This window comes from Globicephala melas, chromosome 19, assembly GCF_963455315.2.
Source record: "Globicephala melas chromosome 19, mGloMel1.2, whole genome shotgun sequence".
NCBI lineage: Eukaryota > Metazoa > Chordata > Mammalia > Artiodactyla > Delphinidae > Globicephala > Globicephala melas.
In genome coordinates, this window is record NC_083332.1 from 7,667,447 (window position 1) to 7,686,279 (window position 18,833).

The 18,833-nt window shown below is 50.1% G+C and overlaps 1 protein-coding gene across 2 annotated transcripts in view; it reads right to left on the minus strand.

The window, feature by feature from the left end:
• SULT2B1 (sulfotransferase family 2B member 1) overlaps positions 1-18,833 on the minus strand; it is a 49,122-nt gene that overhangs the window by 20,319 nt on the left and 9,970 nt on the right. Inside the window, exon 2 of one of the 2 annotated variants that reach the window (XM_030873693.2) lies at positions 13,377-13,481. In XM_030873693.2, the coding sequence (XP_030729553.1) occupies positions 13,377-13,447 (71 nt within the window). In that variant the 5' untranslated portion in view covers positions 13,448-13,481. Of the gene's footprint in view, positions 1-13,376; positions 13,482-14,266; positions 14,341-18,833 lie in introns of those variants that run through there. The other variant, XM_060289079.1, reaches the window with a different exon arrangement.

The window sequence follows — 18,833 nt, forward strand, 5'->3', positions numbered from 1 at the left end:
AGCCGCAGGAGGAACAGCGGACAGAGCTACAGCCCACATGACGGGCAATGGGCCAAGGACGTACTTAGCCTCCTCGAAGGGGCCTGGCCTGCTCTGCTAGGGAGACCCCAGGACATGAAACGCTAAGAATGGCCCAACCTGGCGATCCTCCTTCCTCCCATCCCCCCGCCCCCCAGTCCACCAGGCCTTAGCTCTTCTTCTCTGTCCCCACTACCCCTGTCCAGCTCAGGTCTCCTCCTCGCCCCCCTGGACCCTCAACGCAGCCTCCTCCAGAGTCTCTTGGCCTCCAGTTTCTCCTTCCTGTTCATTCCCCACGTGGCCCAGAGCTCAAGGCCCTCCGTAGCCTGGGCGGGGGGCCGTTCTGTCTGGATTGCCAACATATCAAAACACGGAGGGCCTCCCTCAATATTTATGAAGAAATACAAATAACACTCACAGTGCCCCCTGGCCCGACACTCCTCACTACATTATGTGCCTTAGTTCGTTTATTTCCTCAACAACTCTAGGAGGCTACCCGCTATAGTATTTCTATCCCCGCGTTACAAATGAGGAAGTAGAGGCACAGAGAGGCAAAGTAACTTGGCTAACATCACACAGCGGCAGACGGCAGAGCTGGGCTTTGAACCCACCCAGTGCCATGGGGTAGCGCCTCGCCAATCGTCATACAGTTGTCCTCAGGTGTGCTCATTCTGGGCAGGGGCTCTGGGGTCTTGGGGGTGGGGGGCGGTCAGGAAGACCTAGGTTTGACCTCAGGCAGCTTACATGACCTCTCTGAGTCTCAGTGTCCACCTCCTTCCCCTTGGTCACAGGAATATTTAACTCCTAGGTGTATGTTATAATTATTATCATTATATTGTATTATATTCGATATTGTATATCAATAGCCCTCAATGAAATCTCTTAAGATAAGCACAGATTTTAAAGCAGAGTTTCTCCTTCTCCTGGGAGTTCACCCAAGAGAAACAAAAACTCTTTTTCACACCAACGTCTGTACTCGCATGTTTATAGCTGCCCTATTCATAATCGCCAGAAACTGGGAGCGGCGCAAACGTCCGTCAGCAGGTGAGTGGATAAACAGTGGTACACGTACACCACACAGTACTACTCAGCAAGGACAAGAAGCAAACCTTTGATACTCACCACCGCACAGATGGGTCCCAAAGGCATTGGGTGGAGTGAAGGAAAACAGACTCAGGAGATCGCCGTCTGTACAATTCCATTTAATGTCTGTGGTGGGTGGAATGATGACCACCCCCCAAAGAGGTCCACGTCTCAGTCTCCAGAAACTGCGAACATGATCCATTGCACCAGGAAAGGGATTTTGCTGCTGTGATTAGGTTCAGGTTTTGAGATGGGGAGAGAATTCAGTGGGCCCTAAATGTAATCACAAGGGTCCTTGTAAAAGGGAGACAGGAGGGTTAGAATCAGAGAGAGAAGATATAATAATGGAAGCAGACGTCAGAGAGGAGAGAGATCGGAAGAGGCTACGCAGCTGGCTTTGAAGAGGCAGAGGAAGGGGCCACGGGCCAAAGGATGCAGGGCCTCTAGGAGCTGGAAAAGGCACAGAAGGGAACGGGAGGAGCGCCACCCTGATAACACTTTGATTTTAGCCCAGCAACGCTGATTTCAGACTTCTGGCCTCCAGAAATGTATGAGCATAGATTTGTATTGCATTTGTGGTCATTTACTGCAGCAGCAATAGGAAACTAATATGTCATTTCTGACAAAAGACAAAAGTATATGGACGGGGAATAGATCAGTAGCTGTGGGGATGAGGGGTGGGAGGGGAGAGGGCAGCTAGGGATGGGGGAGGGTGTGACTCAAAGGGCTGATGGTGCAGTTTTGTATTCTGATTGTGGTGATGGTTACACAAATCTATACATGTGTTAGAATTCATAAAGCTATACACACACCCCCACACACAAATCAATTTTACTGATTGATTTTTTTAAAAAAAAACCTCGTTCATATAAATGTCAATACTTAACGCCCATTAACCATTATTATAACAAGACATCCCGTTGGCCAGCGTCCCTCTTGGCTACCCAGGGTTGTGCAGAGAAGCAACCCTTGCCTGTATTACAGACCTGCCTTCGATTTGCCGTGTAACCCGAGGTCACTCTCAAAACCTCTCTGGTCTCATTTGATGAACGAGCAGTGACGGGTGGGCAGGGACCAGGGACCTCTTTTCCAGGGACCTCCCAGTCTGATGTTCAAAGAGAGCTCCCCATTCCAGGAGCTTTAGGCCATCTTGCCTGAGATGGGGCAAATTCATTCATTTGGCCCACAGATATTTATTGAGCACCTACTATGTGCCAGGCCCCGGGGGATAGGAAAGTGAGTACAACTGACAAAACACACAACAAAACCAAAAAACATCAGAACATAACAAGAATCCCTATTGCAGTTTATGTTTGAATGAACAATAAAATGAACACAGAATGTTCAAAATGTAGTGTATCGGATGGTGATGGAAAAAATGAAGCTGGTGGGGGACAGGAAGCGTCTGGGGTTGGGAGGGTTTGCAATGTGAGATCGATGGAATCAGGGGAGGGCCCTCCGAGGAGGTGACATTTGAGCAGACCCGAAGGAGGTGAGGGAAGAGCTGTGAGTGTGTGTACCAGAGGGAATAGTGTGTACAAAGGCGGGGAGAGGGCAGGCTGCTGGCATTCAGGGGTCTTGTGGGACTGAAACTGACCCCCACTCCTCTGAGAGGGCCCCGCCCGTCCATGCATGCGATCCGGCCGCATGAGGAGGTTTTCCGCAGCCCCGCTGTCCTGCTGACTCACAGCAGGTGCCTGTGGTCAACTGGCCTGCCTTTCTCGGGAGAGCGTTTTCAAGGCTCCTCAAGCCTGAGCTGGGTTCAGTGCGCCTTATTCCCAGGGCACCTTGTGCAGTGGCAGCCGCCCTCCTTTGCCTGAGCTGCTCTCGCCTGCAGGAGTGCCTTCCCTCACCCCCCGAAATTCCGCTGCCTGGAGCCCATCTGGGCGAGCGTCCCCATCTCCTCAAGCGTCCCCATCTCCTCTGGCCACCTCCACCTCAGTGGAGTGACTCACGCCTTGGCCAGAGCGCAGAGAACCGGGCTCTTTCACTCTCCTGCTCTCATCTGCGGCCGCTGAGGAGACATTAGAATAACCTCTTTGGGAGATCACTTGGCAACATTTTAAGTTATACAGGCCACCTCCACTCAAGCAGAGCACACCCGGTCCATGCGCATTTTTACCCCTCTCAGCACTCTGTTCTTTTCTTTCATAGCCCTTTTAATACTTAGTAACTATTTTCTTTGTCTATTGACTTCTTGAAATCAATCTTCCCCACTAGTAGTAGCTACAAGGGAACAGAAATTCTGCTTCTCCCATGTCCCACCTCCAAGAACCAGCATCAGACAGGCAGGCAGCGCTCCATTATATCTGTTGGATGCACAAATGAACGTGACCTCCAGAAATTTATGGGATGGGTGACCTTGAGGAAGTGCCCGGTGATATATGGACCACCAAGCTAATTGCAACATTGTAAGAGGGACCTGAACAACAGAGAACTGGATAAATAAATCAGGACTGGATGAATAAATCACCGCCTGCAAACCTTGGAATCCAGCCATTCAAAAGGAGGCATTTATGTTTTGATAGGGATTGGGGTTACACATGTATTTCTCAAAATGGCACACTTCATAAGTTTGTGCAGTGCCCTGTACATAAACATCATCTGTTAAAAAAAAAAGCCCATAAACAAGTATTGAAGTCTATTTCATAATATGCAGCCTGGAATGTTTAAGGTGGAATGTTCTGATGGTTGCAAATCACTCCTTTGAAATGCATCACCAGTACGGATTGCTGGATGGATAGAAAGATGTACAGATATATGATAAAACAAGTATAATAAAATTTTAGGAGTAGTGGGTATAGAGAGGGTGCGTGCTGAATAATTCCTCCAACGTTTTTCTATGTCTTGGAATTTTCATTATGAAAATTCCAAAAGATCGGAGGGGTAAGGAGGTAGCATTTATTTGGGAAGATGTCTGAGATATTACAGAGAGTGAAAAGACAAGGGGCAGAGCCAGATATAAAGTAATATCTTACTTATGTTTAAAAAATAAGTAAGTAGGGCTTCCCTGGCGGCGCAGCGGTTGAGAGTCCGCCTGCCGATGCAGGGGACACGGGTTCGTGCCCCGGTCCGGGAAGATCCCACATGCCGTGGAGCGGCTGGGCCTATGGGCCATGGCCGCTGAGCCTGCGCGTCCGGAGCCTGTGCTCTGCAACGGGAGTAGGCCACAACAGTGAGAGACCCGTGTACCGCAAGAAACAAAAACAAAAACAAACAAACAAAAAAGCAAGTAAAAACAAGATACACACATAGAGAAAAATTTTCTGGCAGGCAAGCCTTAGAAGTGGTTACTCTGGGGATGGGTCTGGGGTGTTTGTGAGAACCAGAATTTTCCATTTTATGCCCTTCTGCACATCTTGAATTCTGAATGGTGAACACAGTGGCAGTGACTGCCACGTGCTAGCCCTCTGCCTCCGTTGCTGGTGGGACCAGAGAGGTTTCTCCGGGGACTTGGGAGTCACGGGTGGAGGATGGCAGAGCCGAGCCTGGCATCACATCACCAGGAGAGCCCACGTGGGGCTGGGATGTGAGTTTGAAATGAACTTCTACCGACTTAAGATCCAGAAGTGGGGGGATGTTTTTAACACCTGCTAGACTGCCTTAATACGGCACATGTGTACCTTTCCTTCTTTTTAGAAGATCTAATTAGGAAAATAACAGGAATTCCCTGGAGGTCCAGTGGTTAGGACTCAGTGCTTTCACTGCCGTGGCCCGGGTTCAATCCCTGGTTGGGGAACTAAGATCCCACAAGCTGCACGGCAGGACCAAAAAAAAAAAATTAAAAAAAAAAAAAAAAGGGAAAATCACAAATTATTGGATTGTCTCTCTGTATCTATTGATCATCTGGGTTTATTAATAAGTTATATGTATTTATTATCATCTGGGCTTGTTAACAAGTTAATGGTCTCCCCCAGCACGGCCATACCAGCCTCTGGAGATGCCCATACCACCAGCTTTGTGCGTACCTTAACCGCACTTGTAGAAGTACATGCGAGCACAGTGTGGACACTCAGCTTCCTTCTCTGTTCCTGCTTGTCCGACTTTTTTTTTTTTAAATTATTAATTATTTATTTATTTAGGCTGCTCCAGGTTAGTTGTGACAGGCATGTGGGATCTAGTTCCCCGACCAGGAATGGAGCCCGGGCCCCCTGCATTGGGAGCAGGGAGTCTTACCCACTGGACCACCAGGGAAGTCCCCGTCCTCCTTCTAAGCAATATTGATATCAGACCTTACTCTGCATCTTGCTTATTTTTTAGTTACTCTACTATGGCAGTCTTTTCAAATCTGCAGCTATCTCTCCGCAGCTATCTCCTTGTTTTTATCTTATTTATTTTTTAAATTAATTTTTATTGGGGTATAGCTGATCTACAATCCTTGTTTTTAAAAATAGCTTCCAGAGCATTATTGACAATTGCCGTGGTATGGAAGAAACCTAAGTGTCCATTAACAGATGAATGGCTAAAGGAGATGTGATAAGGACTTCCGTGGTGGTCCAGCGGGTAAAACTCTGCACTCGCAATGCAGGGGGCTGGGGTTTGATCCCTGCTCGGGGAACTAGATCCCGCCTGCATGCCGCAACTAAGAAGTCCGCATGCTGCAACTAAAAGATCCCGCATGCCGCAACTTAAAAAAAAAAAAAGTGATATGTATATACATATATATATAATATAATATTACTCAGTCATAAAAAGGAAGGAAATTTTTCCATTTGCAGCAACATGGATGGACTTGGAGGGCATTATGCTAAGTGAAATAAGTCAGACAGAGAAAGACCAATACTGCATGATATCTCTTATATGTGTAATCCCCAAAACACAACAAACTAGTGAATAAAACAAAAACGAAGCAGACTCACAGATATAGAGAACAAACCAGTGGTTACCATGGGGGAGAGGGAAGGGGGGAGGAACAACATAGGGGTAGGGGATTTTTTAAAAAGGGTTATTATTATGGGATTATATGAAATCATGTGTGTGAAACTTTTGAAAATTTTAAAGCACTATAGAATTTAAAGAATCTTTCATTCAATTAAAAAAATGTTTTTAATAGCTGCGAGATATCCCATTTCCATCTTGAACATTACTTTCCTGTTGAGGAAACGTCCTATTTTTTTTTTTTCGTGTTTTCAATTATTTTAATAACAGATGGAAATTATTATCACCTAAAGTTTTGGAATCATTATTTTTCTGCTTATGAAAATTACATATAGAACATTTGGAAGATACAAAAAATAATAGAGAAGAAAATGAATATCGCCTGCAATTCCCCCACATAGAAATGACCATGATGTAGAGATGGGTGGACAGCCAGCTAGAACTTTGTCTCGCAAAGCCTCCTACTTTTAAGTGAATTTTGACCAATGCATAATCCCTCCATGCAATCCAAACCCCTCTCATAATATAAAATAGTCGATCACCCCAGAACACTTCCTGGTGCTTCTTCCCAATTAGCTCACACCTCCACCCTGAGGCTACCACTCTTCTGAGTTTTTCCACATAAATTGACTTGGCTGGTCTCGGGCCTTCTAGGGCTGTCAACTTATAGAAAGTACTCTTGGCATCTGGCTTCGTTTGCTTAGCATAATACTCTTGACATGCACCCATGTTTGTGTGTGCATTATAGAGTTTGTTCCTTTTCATGGCTGAGTAGAGTTCGACTGTATCAATAGATTACGGTGTGCTGACCCATTCTCCTGTTCATGGCTGTTTCCGGGTGCCGTTAATATGCATAAACCCCCTGTGACCATACTTGTCTTCGTGTGGAAACTACATGCTCATTTCTCTCGGGCAAATAAGTAGCATTGGAATTGCAGGGTCATAGGGTGGGATGTCATACTGTTTGGATTAGAGTAACTTTATAGATTTTAAGTTCTGATAGGGTCAATTCTCCCTCCCCATTCTTTTTTTTTTTTCTTCCCTGGCTATTCCTGCACATTTAAAATCTATACACACTTTTAAATGATTTTTTGATTTATTACTTTGATGATGATGATGGTGATAGAGAACAATGTAGCTAAAGAAATGAATCACTTTCTTCAAATTCTCAGGGTTCTTTGTCCTGCATCCCTGGCTCTGTCCCTCAAAGCCCAGCAGATTCTTTGTGGGCCCGGTAGCTTGCACTGCCCCACCTCCCCTCGATCCCCACGCTAGCACAGCCAGTGTTGTTCTGTTCCCACTGTCAAGTTCAACTTGTTCCCTGCATACGCCATGCTCCACCACACCGTTGGAACTCTGCATGTGCTGTGCCTTTAGCCTGAAGGCTCTTCTCGACTTTTCTCTCTTCCCTTATGCTCTCTCTCTCTCTCTCCCTTCCAACGTATATTTATTAAGCCCCTACTATGTACCTCTCCCACCCTTGAGGCCTTTGCAGCCTGGAGCCATGCCATCCAATAGAACTTCCTCTGACGATGGAAACGTACTGTTCTGTACCATGGCAGCCGCTGGCCTCGTGTAGCTACTGAGCCCTTGAAATGTGGCCCATGCAACCCGGAGGGGGGCACAACTTTTAATTTTATTGAATTATTATTGATTTCAACTGAAACACTGACACTCAATTCAATTATTAGAATACTTTTGTGTGTGTGTGTTGTGTGGCACGTGGGCCTCTCACTGTTGTGGCCTCTCCCGTTGCGGCGCACAGACTCCGGACGCGCAGCCTCAGCGGCCATGGCTCACGGGCCCAGCCGCTCCGCGGCATGTGGGATCCTCCCGGACAGGGTCACGAACCCGCGTCCCCTGCATCGGCAGGCAGACTCTCAACCACTACGCCACCAGGGAAGCCCAATTATTAGAATACTTTTTTATGCAGGTTTGGAAAAGCTCAGGCCTGAGAATCGACTTTTGTCAGCTGTAATGGTGATGAGAACTGAATGCAAATCAGATCTTTCTGACGTAAGGTTAGCACCTGATTTGAGAAAGTGCACACTGTGTTCAGAGGCTTACTATGAAAAGACTAAAGTATCTTATTCATATTTTTTTCTATCGATTATAGGTTGAAAGAATATTTCAGATATAACAGGTTAAATAAAACTTCTAATTAAAATTAATTTCAACGTTTCTTTTACTTTTTGTTTAATGGGACTAAGAAAATGTTTACCTAGGGGGCTCGGGTTATGTATCTATGGGGCAGTGTTGGTCTGGAGGGTGGACAGACCACAGACTCATTGATCCCATCTGGGGTGGCCAGCGTCCACCCCCACCCCGTGAAGGTGACGGGGCCACAGAGGGGCAGCCCCTCCCTGTAGTTCCAGGCCCCTGTCTGATCCCTTTCTCTAGCATGGAGGTAAAGAGAGGGGTCTCCGGAGCAAATCCCAGATGTACGAGTCCTCTCTGGGCCTCAGCTTTCCCATCTGTAAAATGGGAATCCTAACATCATCACCCTCACAGGACTGTTGTGGAAACGGAAGGGGTTCAGCCACACAAAGTTCTGAGCACAAGCCTGGTGTGTGGCCAACGCTCAGGAAAGTTGTAATTATTACCATCTTTCACCCTGTCCCCACCCTTCCTGGCACCTGGGTTCCTGGCTCAGGAATGGGAATTAGAGAAGGAGGAAGGAAAACCGTGTGATCCCTGACTCAGCAGAGAATGGCAAGTCTGACATGTCCCGGGGCATCACCCACCACACCCATTTCACTGATGCACAGCTATCTGCCGGACCCTGTCTGCCCGGCGGGTCCCAGCCGGCAGGTGACATGGACGGGATTTGAACACAGGGTTGACTTCCTGTGGGTAGCTTGACTCGTGACGCGGGCATTCTTGTCTGCAGTGGCAGAGACCTCGGGGTCCCTGGTCCAGGTCCCCCTGTGAGTAGCCGGCCACGCCACTCTTGGGGTGTCTGATTCAGGCCTCCCAGTGAGACCAGGCCTCCCAGTCTCCCTTCTTGCCTCAGCATTCGATGCCACTGATGGCCCACTGGGTCCCGCTCTGCATCCCCCAGAGCCTGCCTTCGGCAAACTGGGCTGCTCTGGTTCTTTCCAAGTGTGTCCTGGATATTCCCACTTCCTGATCCCTATGCAGGACCGCAGGCATAAGTGGGATGTGGGCGCACATCCTACCGCCCTCTCCCCGGCCTCTAGAGAGCAAGGGAACCGAAACACATCCTTCCCTTCACTCTCCAAGCCTGGGTCCCTTGCAGGGAGACCAGTGGTGGGGAGAAGGGAAGGTGGGGCTGTGAGCATCTTTTTCTAATCCTCTCCAGGGCGCCTGATTTATTAGTGGAGGTCCAGAACCCCACTTCCTCTCTGCCTGCCCAAATTCTACGCAGGTGGAATTATTTGTTTATTGCCTTTTTATTAGCGACATCCTTCCCCTTGGGAAAAGCAGCTCTGTGACTGGAAGGACTATAGCCATAAAATCATCCAAGTAGCTTGGCCTCCCCAGGGAAGGAGGAGCCAGGGCTGTAAAGCCAGTGTTGGTGACTTCAGCCAGAAAAACGGTGAGATTTGAAAAGACCTTGTTTGGGGTTCTCCAAGATCAGAGGTAGGGGAGGAGCAGCAACCACAGGTCCAAATGCTGGCTCGGCTTCTCCTGGCCTTGACCTTCTCCAGAAAGGGCTGGTCAAGGTGCAGCCCAGTGTACGGGGTATTCCAGGAAATGCAGCAGAGCACAAGATACCTACTAAGCCTCCTGTCTGCGCAGGGTTCCCTCCCGACCCTCCTACCCCCTCATCTTGCTTATCCCCAAATTCCTTCCACATCTGCCCACCCTTTCCAGGCTGTGATAGAGTCAGGCTGTCCTGGTTCACATCCTGACTACAGCTCACTTGACAGCTGTGTGACTTTGGACAAGTCACTCAACCTCTCTGGGCCTCAGTGGCTTTCGTCATAAATAGAATGATAATAGTTAATCATTCTCGTGGCTTAATCTCGAACAGTTGTTGTGAGGATTAAATGAGGTAATAGGTGGAAGACACTAAGCAAGGTGAGCATTAAAAAGATTCTCTAGGGATTAACATCTTCTGGGTTTGTCTCTGTGTCACCTCTGCCTCCTGAAACTTAGTATAACTGCCTGGGTCCTGCTTACCTCCTGCTTCTAACTTTTTCCTCTTAAATTTTTGGTTTTGCCCTTAAGATCCCTTTTTAGTCCTTTGGATACATACACGTCTCCATGGAACACAGTTAACATATCGAAACCATAATTTGTAACAAATTATGAACTAATGAACTAGAACGTTCCAAGTGATATGTCTCTCAGGTGCCTCTGAGCTCCTTCTTGTCCCACTGGCCTCTCCCCCTCCCCACCATCCGAATTAAATCCCTGTCGGTCACTTGTTTTTTTAAAAGACAGTTTGTTTTTTTATTAATTTTTTAAAAGATTTTTTTTTTGATGTGGACCATTTTTAAAGTCTTTATTGAACTTGTTACAACATTGCATTTTTTTTTTTGTTTTTTTGGCCCTGAGGCGTGTGGGATCTTAGCTCACCTGCACCCCCTGCATTGGAAGGCGAAGTCTTAACCACTGGACTGCCAGGGAGGTCCCTATGCTCGTATTTTAAAAATGATATATTGCTTAGCTTTTCTTGTTTTGGGGGAGGCAGGGAGCTTAAAAATGGAGTCGGGCTGCAGTTAGTGTCCTGGGAATAGCTTCTTGCCCTTGACATTAGGACTCATTCATGTCACTTCCAGCAGCCGCTGTCCTTTTCCTCTATTGTCTCCTCCTCTGCATGCCCTGCCCCTCCTCACTTGTCTTCCAGCCCTGACTCATCCTGCAAGTTCCAGCTCAAAGCTTGCCTAATCTCTCCTCCATTCATTCCTTGACATCATTCTCAGAGCCTTCACAGGGTCCCCGAGCAGAGGACTGCAGAGGTGGTCCCGACTCTGTCCCTGTCTGTGAAAGGTTCCGCCTTTTGGTACCACGGCACAGGTTTGAAGCCAGAAGTGTGATCAGGGACCTACCTGTGGTGGCCAAGAATCTTAAATCATGTGAGAAGGAGTTCGCCAGGTGAAGGAGAGAGGTCATTCCAGGTGCAAAGGCTTCAAGGTGTGAGATCTGGGCTGGAGGGGATGCGGAAGCAGCCAGGTGGGGCCCATGGAGCAAGGAAGGTGGGGAGGGGGCTTGGGGGGCAGAGAGGCGCTCCCACAGAGGGAGAAAGGCCAGCAGCAGGACCCTAGCCCCACTCCCCCATTTTAAGCCAGAGCAGCTCTGTTTTGATCTCTATTATGTATTTCTGTTTGGATGTAAGATTTCTCCTGGACAAAGGAACTGTATCTTAAAAAGGTTTTGGAAACCATCGCTGTGGAGCCATGGAAGGGACTTGATCAGGGGGGTGGCCAAGGATAGATTTAAAGATTTAGAAAAGACTTCTCTGGGAATCCCTTCAGAGGAAACCATGTATGCAAAGGCACTGGGGCAGGGAATAGTGAGGTATAACCAGGGAATTTGAAGTGCTGGGGTAGATGGAATGCAGGTGAGGGAGGGGATTGACCTGGAGAAGCCAGGGTGCCAGGGCCTGGAGGGCCTCTGGACTGGGAGGAGAGGAGGGGCAGCTCTGGGAAAGACTGGAGGCGTGGAGGCCAGGGAGAGGCTCCAAGGGCAAAGATGAAGCCTGAGCAGAGACCATGAGAATGGAGAGAGTCAGGGGTCAGGAGAGTGGGGTTGGGGAGTGACAGGCCGTGGGAGGGAGAGGAAGGAAGGGACAAAGACAGTTGGGGGGGGGGCGGTTCTGACCTGGTGACCGATGGGGCCATCCCTGAGATGGCAACCTGGGAGGAGGAATAATTCTGGGGAGCCACTGAGTTCCCACACAATGCTGGGGACGTTATGTGTCTGAGGGGCCTGCAGCAGAGAGTCCAAAAGGGATGATAAGGGCCCTCATGAGAGGCATCCTTCTGGGTCCAGGGGATTCCAGAAGCTCATGGAAAAGAAGATTTTAAGCCACCTCCCAGGGGGCTGCAGAATTTCGGTCCAGAAGTGTCTTATAGGTGAGGGTTACTTACTCCCATTTTTCAGATGAGGAAACTGAGGCTGGGAGAGGCCAAATGACTGAATCAAGGTCACACACTGAGCAAGGGCTGGGGATTTTATGGCCAACTGACTGTGCAGGAGCAGAGAAGAGGGAGGCTCCCAGGGCCTGGTGGGAAGAAAAGGCTTCCTAGATGTGGGAACCCAGGAAGGGAACCAGTTTATCTCAGGAGGGAGAAATGGCAGAACCCAAAGGCCCAAAGAAAAGAATGCTGAAGAGAGAATGCTGGGAGTTTCTTCAAACAGAGCTGGGACCAGCCTGGTAGCCACTCTCATTCTGAGAGGCCCAGAGACCCAGGAGGCTTGTCTAGGTCACACAACACTCAGAATTTAACTGCTCGTCTCTGGAGTCTGGGGCATGAGGGTGAGGGAGGGGAGTGGCGAGCCTGGAACGGTACAGTCAGGGGAGGCTGGAGGAGCTCAGGAGGCCAGGAGAGACTTGCCTGGCAGAATGCAAGATATGGAGGGCTGGGATCATCTAAACAGCTCACTGTGTGACCTTGGGCAGGCTACCTGCCCTCTCTGAGCCTCCACTTTCTCCTCTGAGAAATGGAGCCGTGGGGAGGGGGTATCACTGAGGCTGTTGAAGAGCGGGGAAAACACAGACTTTGGGGTCAGGTGGACAGGGTTCAGATTTGCTTCTGGCTGTGTAATCATGGTCCCATCACTTTCCCTCTCAGCCTCAGTTTCCCCATCTGGAAAATGGGTACAATAAAAGTGTCTGACTCATTCCTAGGAACAAAGGAGTCACACTTCTGAGGTAGGGAAAGCTCTGTCTTGGAGACCCATCCTTTGGGTCCCCAAGTCCTCCAGGGCCACAGACTCTGACTCTGAGACTCAGCTGTATCCCAAACCCAGTCCACCTCTGTTCTCCCATCCTCCCCCCCCAAACAGAACAGAAGCCCCTTGAGGGCAAGCACCCCCATCTGAAGGGCTTTTGGTCGTGTCTGTGAGGAAAGCGTGTACAAAATGCCCTCCTGTTTCCCGGGCAACTGCCACGCACCAAGCCCCTTCTCTCATCCAGTCCTACCTCAGGCAGACAAACTGCTTCTGGACCCCTTTGACAGACAGAGAGACTAAGGCCCTGAGACGGACAAGACACCCCAAGAATCCCAACTGGTGACTCAGCACAGCCCGGGTCCTCGAATCCCTTCGCAGGAAGGATCCGCACTCCAGGGTGGACGAGCCAGCCCAGCCCAGACGCTTCTGAGGCTCCAGGAGGCCGGGGTCCACCTTTGCAGAGGCCCCTGGCTCTTCCCCCAGGCCACCTCCTCCAGGGGCGCTGCCGGCACGTGCCCAGGTCTGGGCCTCACCTGATCTCCGAGAGGTTTTTCTCATAGGGGTCCCACGCAGCCTGGTTCCCGGGCTCGGCAGGCTCTTCCATGGCAGGAGGGCGAGGGTGGGGAGAGGAGGACGCGCTGGGAGCAGATGGCACAGGGAGCAGGTGTGTGTGGCGGTGGCGTCTACCACGCAGGGAGCCCGCCAGGTGCCTACCTCCACGCCCAAGGGGAGGGGCAGCATCCAGCCGGTTCTCCCAGCTGCTACCCACGCCTCCGACAGTGGGAGAGGCCAGGAGGGAGCCACCCTTCTCTGAGGGTGTAGAGGAGGGGTGATGGGCACCTCCTGGGCATCTTGCCAGTGGCTGGGGACAGAGTCCAGGGGGTCAGAGACAATCCCATGCCGGAACATTCCGTGCTGGTGGCTGTGGGCATGTCTGTGCCCATCTGGAGCCTCAGTTTGCTCATCTGATCAAAGAGCTAGTCTCATCTCAGAGAGTTCATTCATTCATTCATGCCTTTATCCATTCAAGAAATACTGATTGAGCGCCTCCTGTCTGCCAGGCGCTGTTCTAAGGGTTGGAACACTGCTGGGAACCAGACCGACAGAAACTGCCCTGGCGGGCTGACACTTGTAAGGGGCACATGTCAAAACAGATTGAAAGACGGGGACAGACACAGCCAGGATCACAGGGGCACAAACAGGAGAGAGGGGGCCACTGAGAGAGGGTCAGAGACAGCAAGAGACACAGAGAGAACGAGGAAGAGACAGAGAAACAGGCAGAGCGACAGAGACAGGGAGAAGCTGAGGGAATGCGAGAAACACTGAGGGTCAGAGATAGTGAGAGACATTGAGAGACACAAAGAGATACAGAGATGCAACAGATAAGGACCAGAGCTGGTTGGTGTGGGACTTTGAAACTCACAGTGCCTGGTCTGAGTCCCAGCTCCAGCGCCTCCCAGCTGTGCGGCCTGAAACTAGTCCCATCAGCCCCCGGGCCTCAGTTCCTCCCGTAAATGGTACCCACGTCATCGGGCTGTTGTGAGGACCGGATGAGACGTTTCTCAGATGCTTTGCCGAGAATCTGACACACAGGAGGCTCCGCAAAGCCCACGTCCCCTTCTGCTCTGTCCCCCACCCAAACCCAGCTCCTCTCCACCTGCTGGTCTCCTGACCCTTCAGACACTTGGCATCTGGGCCCCAAACCTAATCTCACCAGAAATGACTGCTTTTTTTTTTTTTTGCGGTACGCGGGCCTCTCACTGTTCTGGCCTCTCCCGTTGCGGAGCACAGGCTCTGGACGCGCAGGCTCAGCGGCCACGGCTCATGGGCCCAGCCGCTCTGCGGCATGTGGGATCTTCCCGGACTGGGGCACGAACCCGCGTCCCCTGCATCGTTAGGCAGACTCTCAACCACTCTCAACCATGACTGCTTTTTATAGGACAAAGAATGTGGGTACCTTGTTTTAAAAAAAAAAATTATCTGAGCCGATAAGTCCAGAAAGAAAATAAGCATACCTGGGACCCACCTTCTACCCACAGAGATAAACAACGTTTTGACAGACTCTTTCTAGAAACTTCTCACCTTTCTACTATGTGCCAGAGAAATTTCAGTTGGATAAATAAATACAAAAATATCATCATTTAAAACTCTATTTAGTAGAGACACAGATGTAGAGGACAAACGTATGGACACCAAAAGGGAGGGGAAGTGGCGGGGGGGGGGTGGTGGTGGTGTGAATTGGGAGATTGGGATTGACATGTGTACACTAATATGTATAAAATAGATAGCTAATAAGAACCTGCTGTATAAACAATAAATAAAATAAAATTTAAAAAAACACCTCTATTTAGGAGGTTCCGTTATGCCCTTCTAATCAATATTTCCCCAAAGCTAATACTATCCTGACCTTTATAACCACAAATTAGTTTTGCCGGCTTTTGATCTTCATATAAATGGGCTTAAAGAAAAACAAACAAACAAACAAAACTACTCTAAAATTAAAAGTTTGTTTAAAAAGAAAAAAAAACAACTCTTATTTACTGACCAATTAACAGTTTGCCAAGTTGTGCAGGTGAGGGGGGTGGGGCATGTCAGACTCATGTAATCAATGTAGAAGGGGGCTCAGAGACGTAGAGTGACTTGCCCAAGGTCACAGAGCATTGCCCACCCTCACTCCAAAAACAGGCAGAAGACAAATGTCCTGGGGCGTCACGCCCCCTCAGTTTATCTGCCCAAAGGCCCGTCTCTAGGATGTTGTGATAGGAGGAGCCTCCCCCTACCTCACACCACCACAACTGAGTTCGAATTCTGCCTTGTCCACTTTTTTTGGCGGGGTTGGGGGCAAGCCACACTGCATGACTTGTGCGATCCTAGTTCTCCACCAGGTACGGAACCCGTGCCCTTGGCAGTGAAAGCGCAGAGTCCTAACCGCTGGACCGCCAGGGAGTTCCCATGCCTCAGCCACTTACAGAATTAGCCTCGATGTTCCCATCTGTGAAAAGGTCTCCCTCACAGGGAGAGGGGAAAATCAAGAGTGCCAGCTCTCTCTGTCTGGGGCTGAGTGGGTTTCCCACGTTGGGGTTGTGGGAGTTTGAGCGAGACATCCCACCTGGCCTTCCGTCCTGGACTGCCTGACCTTTGTTCTGCCTTCAGTGATCCTTTGTTCCTAGCTCTGAGGCGGTGACAACCTTGCCCTGTCCCTCCTGTGGGAACCTCTCCTGAACCCCGTCTCCAGGGGCCCCACAGAACCAGAAGGGAAGAGCATGTGTGCCAGCCAGAAGTCTCAAGTTCCAGAGGAGAGGGAGAGTCTAGGGGGTACAGAATGCCTAGATCCTTGAGGGAGACTGGGCGGGGGGAACTTGGGGGCGCAGCCCTGGGGAACAAGGAGATCCAGGGAGACCCAATGAGAATTTCAAGGAAGATGTTTAAGGGAGAAGGCAGGCCTGGAGGCTGTGCCAGAGTGGGCAAGGGACCAGAAAATAAGGGGGCCCAGATACACAATGCTCCCGCCCCAGGGCCTTTGCAGTTGCTGCTCCCCTGTCTGACATGCTGTTCCCCAGACACCTGCGAGCTTCACTGTCTCCCTTTATCCAAGTCTGCCCTGTCTCACCTCCTCCGAGCTTGCCCACCAACCTCTCCTCCCACCTTTCCTGTTTTGTTTTTTCCAGGAGCGCACATCAACATCTGACATTCTCAATGTTTTAATCTTTGGTCTTGTTGACTGTCTCCTCATCAGACTGTCAACCCCATGAAGACAGGGCTTGTTATCTGTTTGTCTCCCATTGTATCCCAAGGGAAGTGCCTGGGGGAGCTCCTGGAATGTGGCAGATGTTCCATAAACACTGCTGACGGAATGCGTGAATTGTCACAGGTGATGGGGAATGAGTGACGGGTTGCATCGGTGATGGAGCAGTTGGCTGAGTCTCTTCGGAACATGGGCGTGGGCATGGGGAGATGAAAAGCCTGATTATAGATGGAGAGGGGCCCAGACTCCTAAGGAGGTGGCAAGAGGAACCAGAAGGTACCAGAGGAGCATCTTACCATCTTACCCAGAGACAGGAGGGGAGGGACAGTAATGGAGACCACTAACCCCACAGAAACGGATCTGGCGGGGGGAACCTAGGCATCTGGGGACAGGGAAGAGAATTGGAAGGGTTGGGAAGGAGAGAGTGGGAAACCCAGTGCCAGCCGCCACGGGGGTGGGTAGGTTCTGGGAGGAGCAGGGATTGTATAATCATCCATTCCTCTGTCTATCTATCCATCCATCTATCCAGCTGTCCACCTATCAATCCACTCATCCACCCATCCATCCATCCAACTGTCCATCCATCCATCCATCTGACCATCCACCCTCTATCCATTCATCATCCCTCCATCTATCCATTCATCCAGCTGTCCTTCCTTCCATCCATCTCTCCCTCCATTCAGCATCCATTTGTCTGTCTGTCCTCCAAACATCCATCCATCCACCCCTCTGACTAATATCTGGGGAAGCCTCCTCTAGATCAGGACCTGGCACTGCATCCACAAATGAGACAGGTATGTAGAAACAGCTTATAGAGCTGTGCTGTCCAACACAGAAGCCACTGGCCACATGTACCATTGAGCACTAGAAATGTGACACCTGTAACCGAGGAAATGAACATTTCCAATTTCATTTCTTTTTTTTCTTTTTTTTTTTTTGCGGTACGCGGGCCTCTCACTGTTGTGGCCTCTCCCGTTGCGGAGCACAGGCTCCAGACGCCCAGGCTCAGCGGCCATGGCTGATAGGCCCAGCCGCTCCACGGCATGTGGGATCTTCCCGGACCGGGACATGAACCCATGTCCCCTGCATCGGCAGGCGGACTCTCAACCACTGCGCCACCAGGGAAGCCCTCATTTCATTTTAATCAACTTAAATTTAACTTTAAAAACAGAAGCAATGTAATTCCTCTTAAATACAACATGAATGCTTTGGAAAGACTGTATTTCACTTAACCCTGGGAAACGGAGCATCGGAATTGAGAAGAAGCATGTAAGATATCTCGCAGGTAATCTCTGTATTGATGACGTTGAAATGATGATATTTTGGATATATTGGATCGAATGAAACACATTTCTAAAATTAATCTCACTTTTTTTTTTTAAATGAGGTTACTAGAAAGTTTAAAATGACACACGTGGCTAGCATAATAGTTGAATTGATTCTGCTGGCCTGGGAGACATTGTCTGCTTGGTAACCTGCCGGTAGATACGGGTCTCTTGGGGAGGAAGAGGATGGTTTGCCAGGGGCAAGGCTGCCCCAGTAGGGGAACACACCAGGTGAGTGACCTGAGTGAAGAAAGCATCCAGATGGAGAGCCTGGTGGGGCAAAGGCATAGAGGCTGGGCAGACAGATGGGAGGTATTCCTTCTAGTCCAAAGAGGGGACATCCGGGGATAGGGCGCATTCCTGGGTCCATGGGTGGGAACTCACACCCATCCCTGGGGGCTTAAGGGCGCAGGGAGCAACGCCAGGTAGGGCTGGGCTGGGCTGGTCAGGACATGCCCTCCGCTCCTGGGAGCCCCCAGGAAGATGAACACGTCATCCGCATGTGTCACTGAACACGTAGTGCCCCCTTCTGCCGCAGCCTCAGGGACTGAATGTGAAAGGGTAGCAGAAACTGGTCTCCCCCCGCTGGGGCTGAGGGCCGAGGGCAGAGATGGGGAGCTCTCAAGTGTGCCACCACCACCCCAGTCCTGGGCCCCCCATGCCAATTCCCTGGCCTCCCCCCCAGGCTCCCCACTTGGGCTCCAGGAAGCCCCAAGATGTGTCGTTTTGCTCCTGGAGCTCAGACATGGGCAAAGCAAGGTCACTGGGTCACGAGGTCATGTTTCCACAGAGTCGGGGCCATTGTCACCTCCAGAGCCCGACCTTTCCTTGAAAAGCCAGCGAGGGCGCTTATAGGCTGGGTTCCCCAGAGGGCAGAGGCTGGAGGTAGGGCTCCCAAATCCTGGAGCTGGGAACAAGGA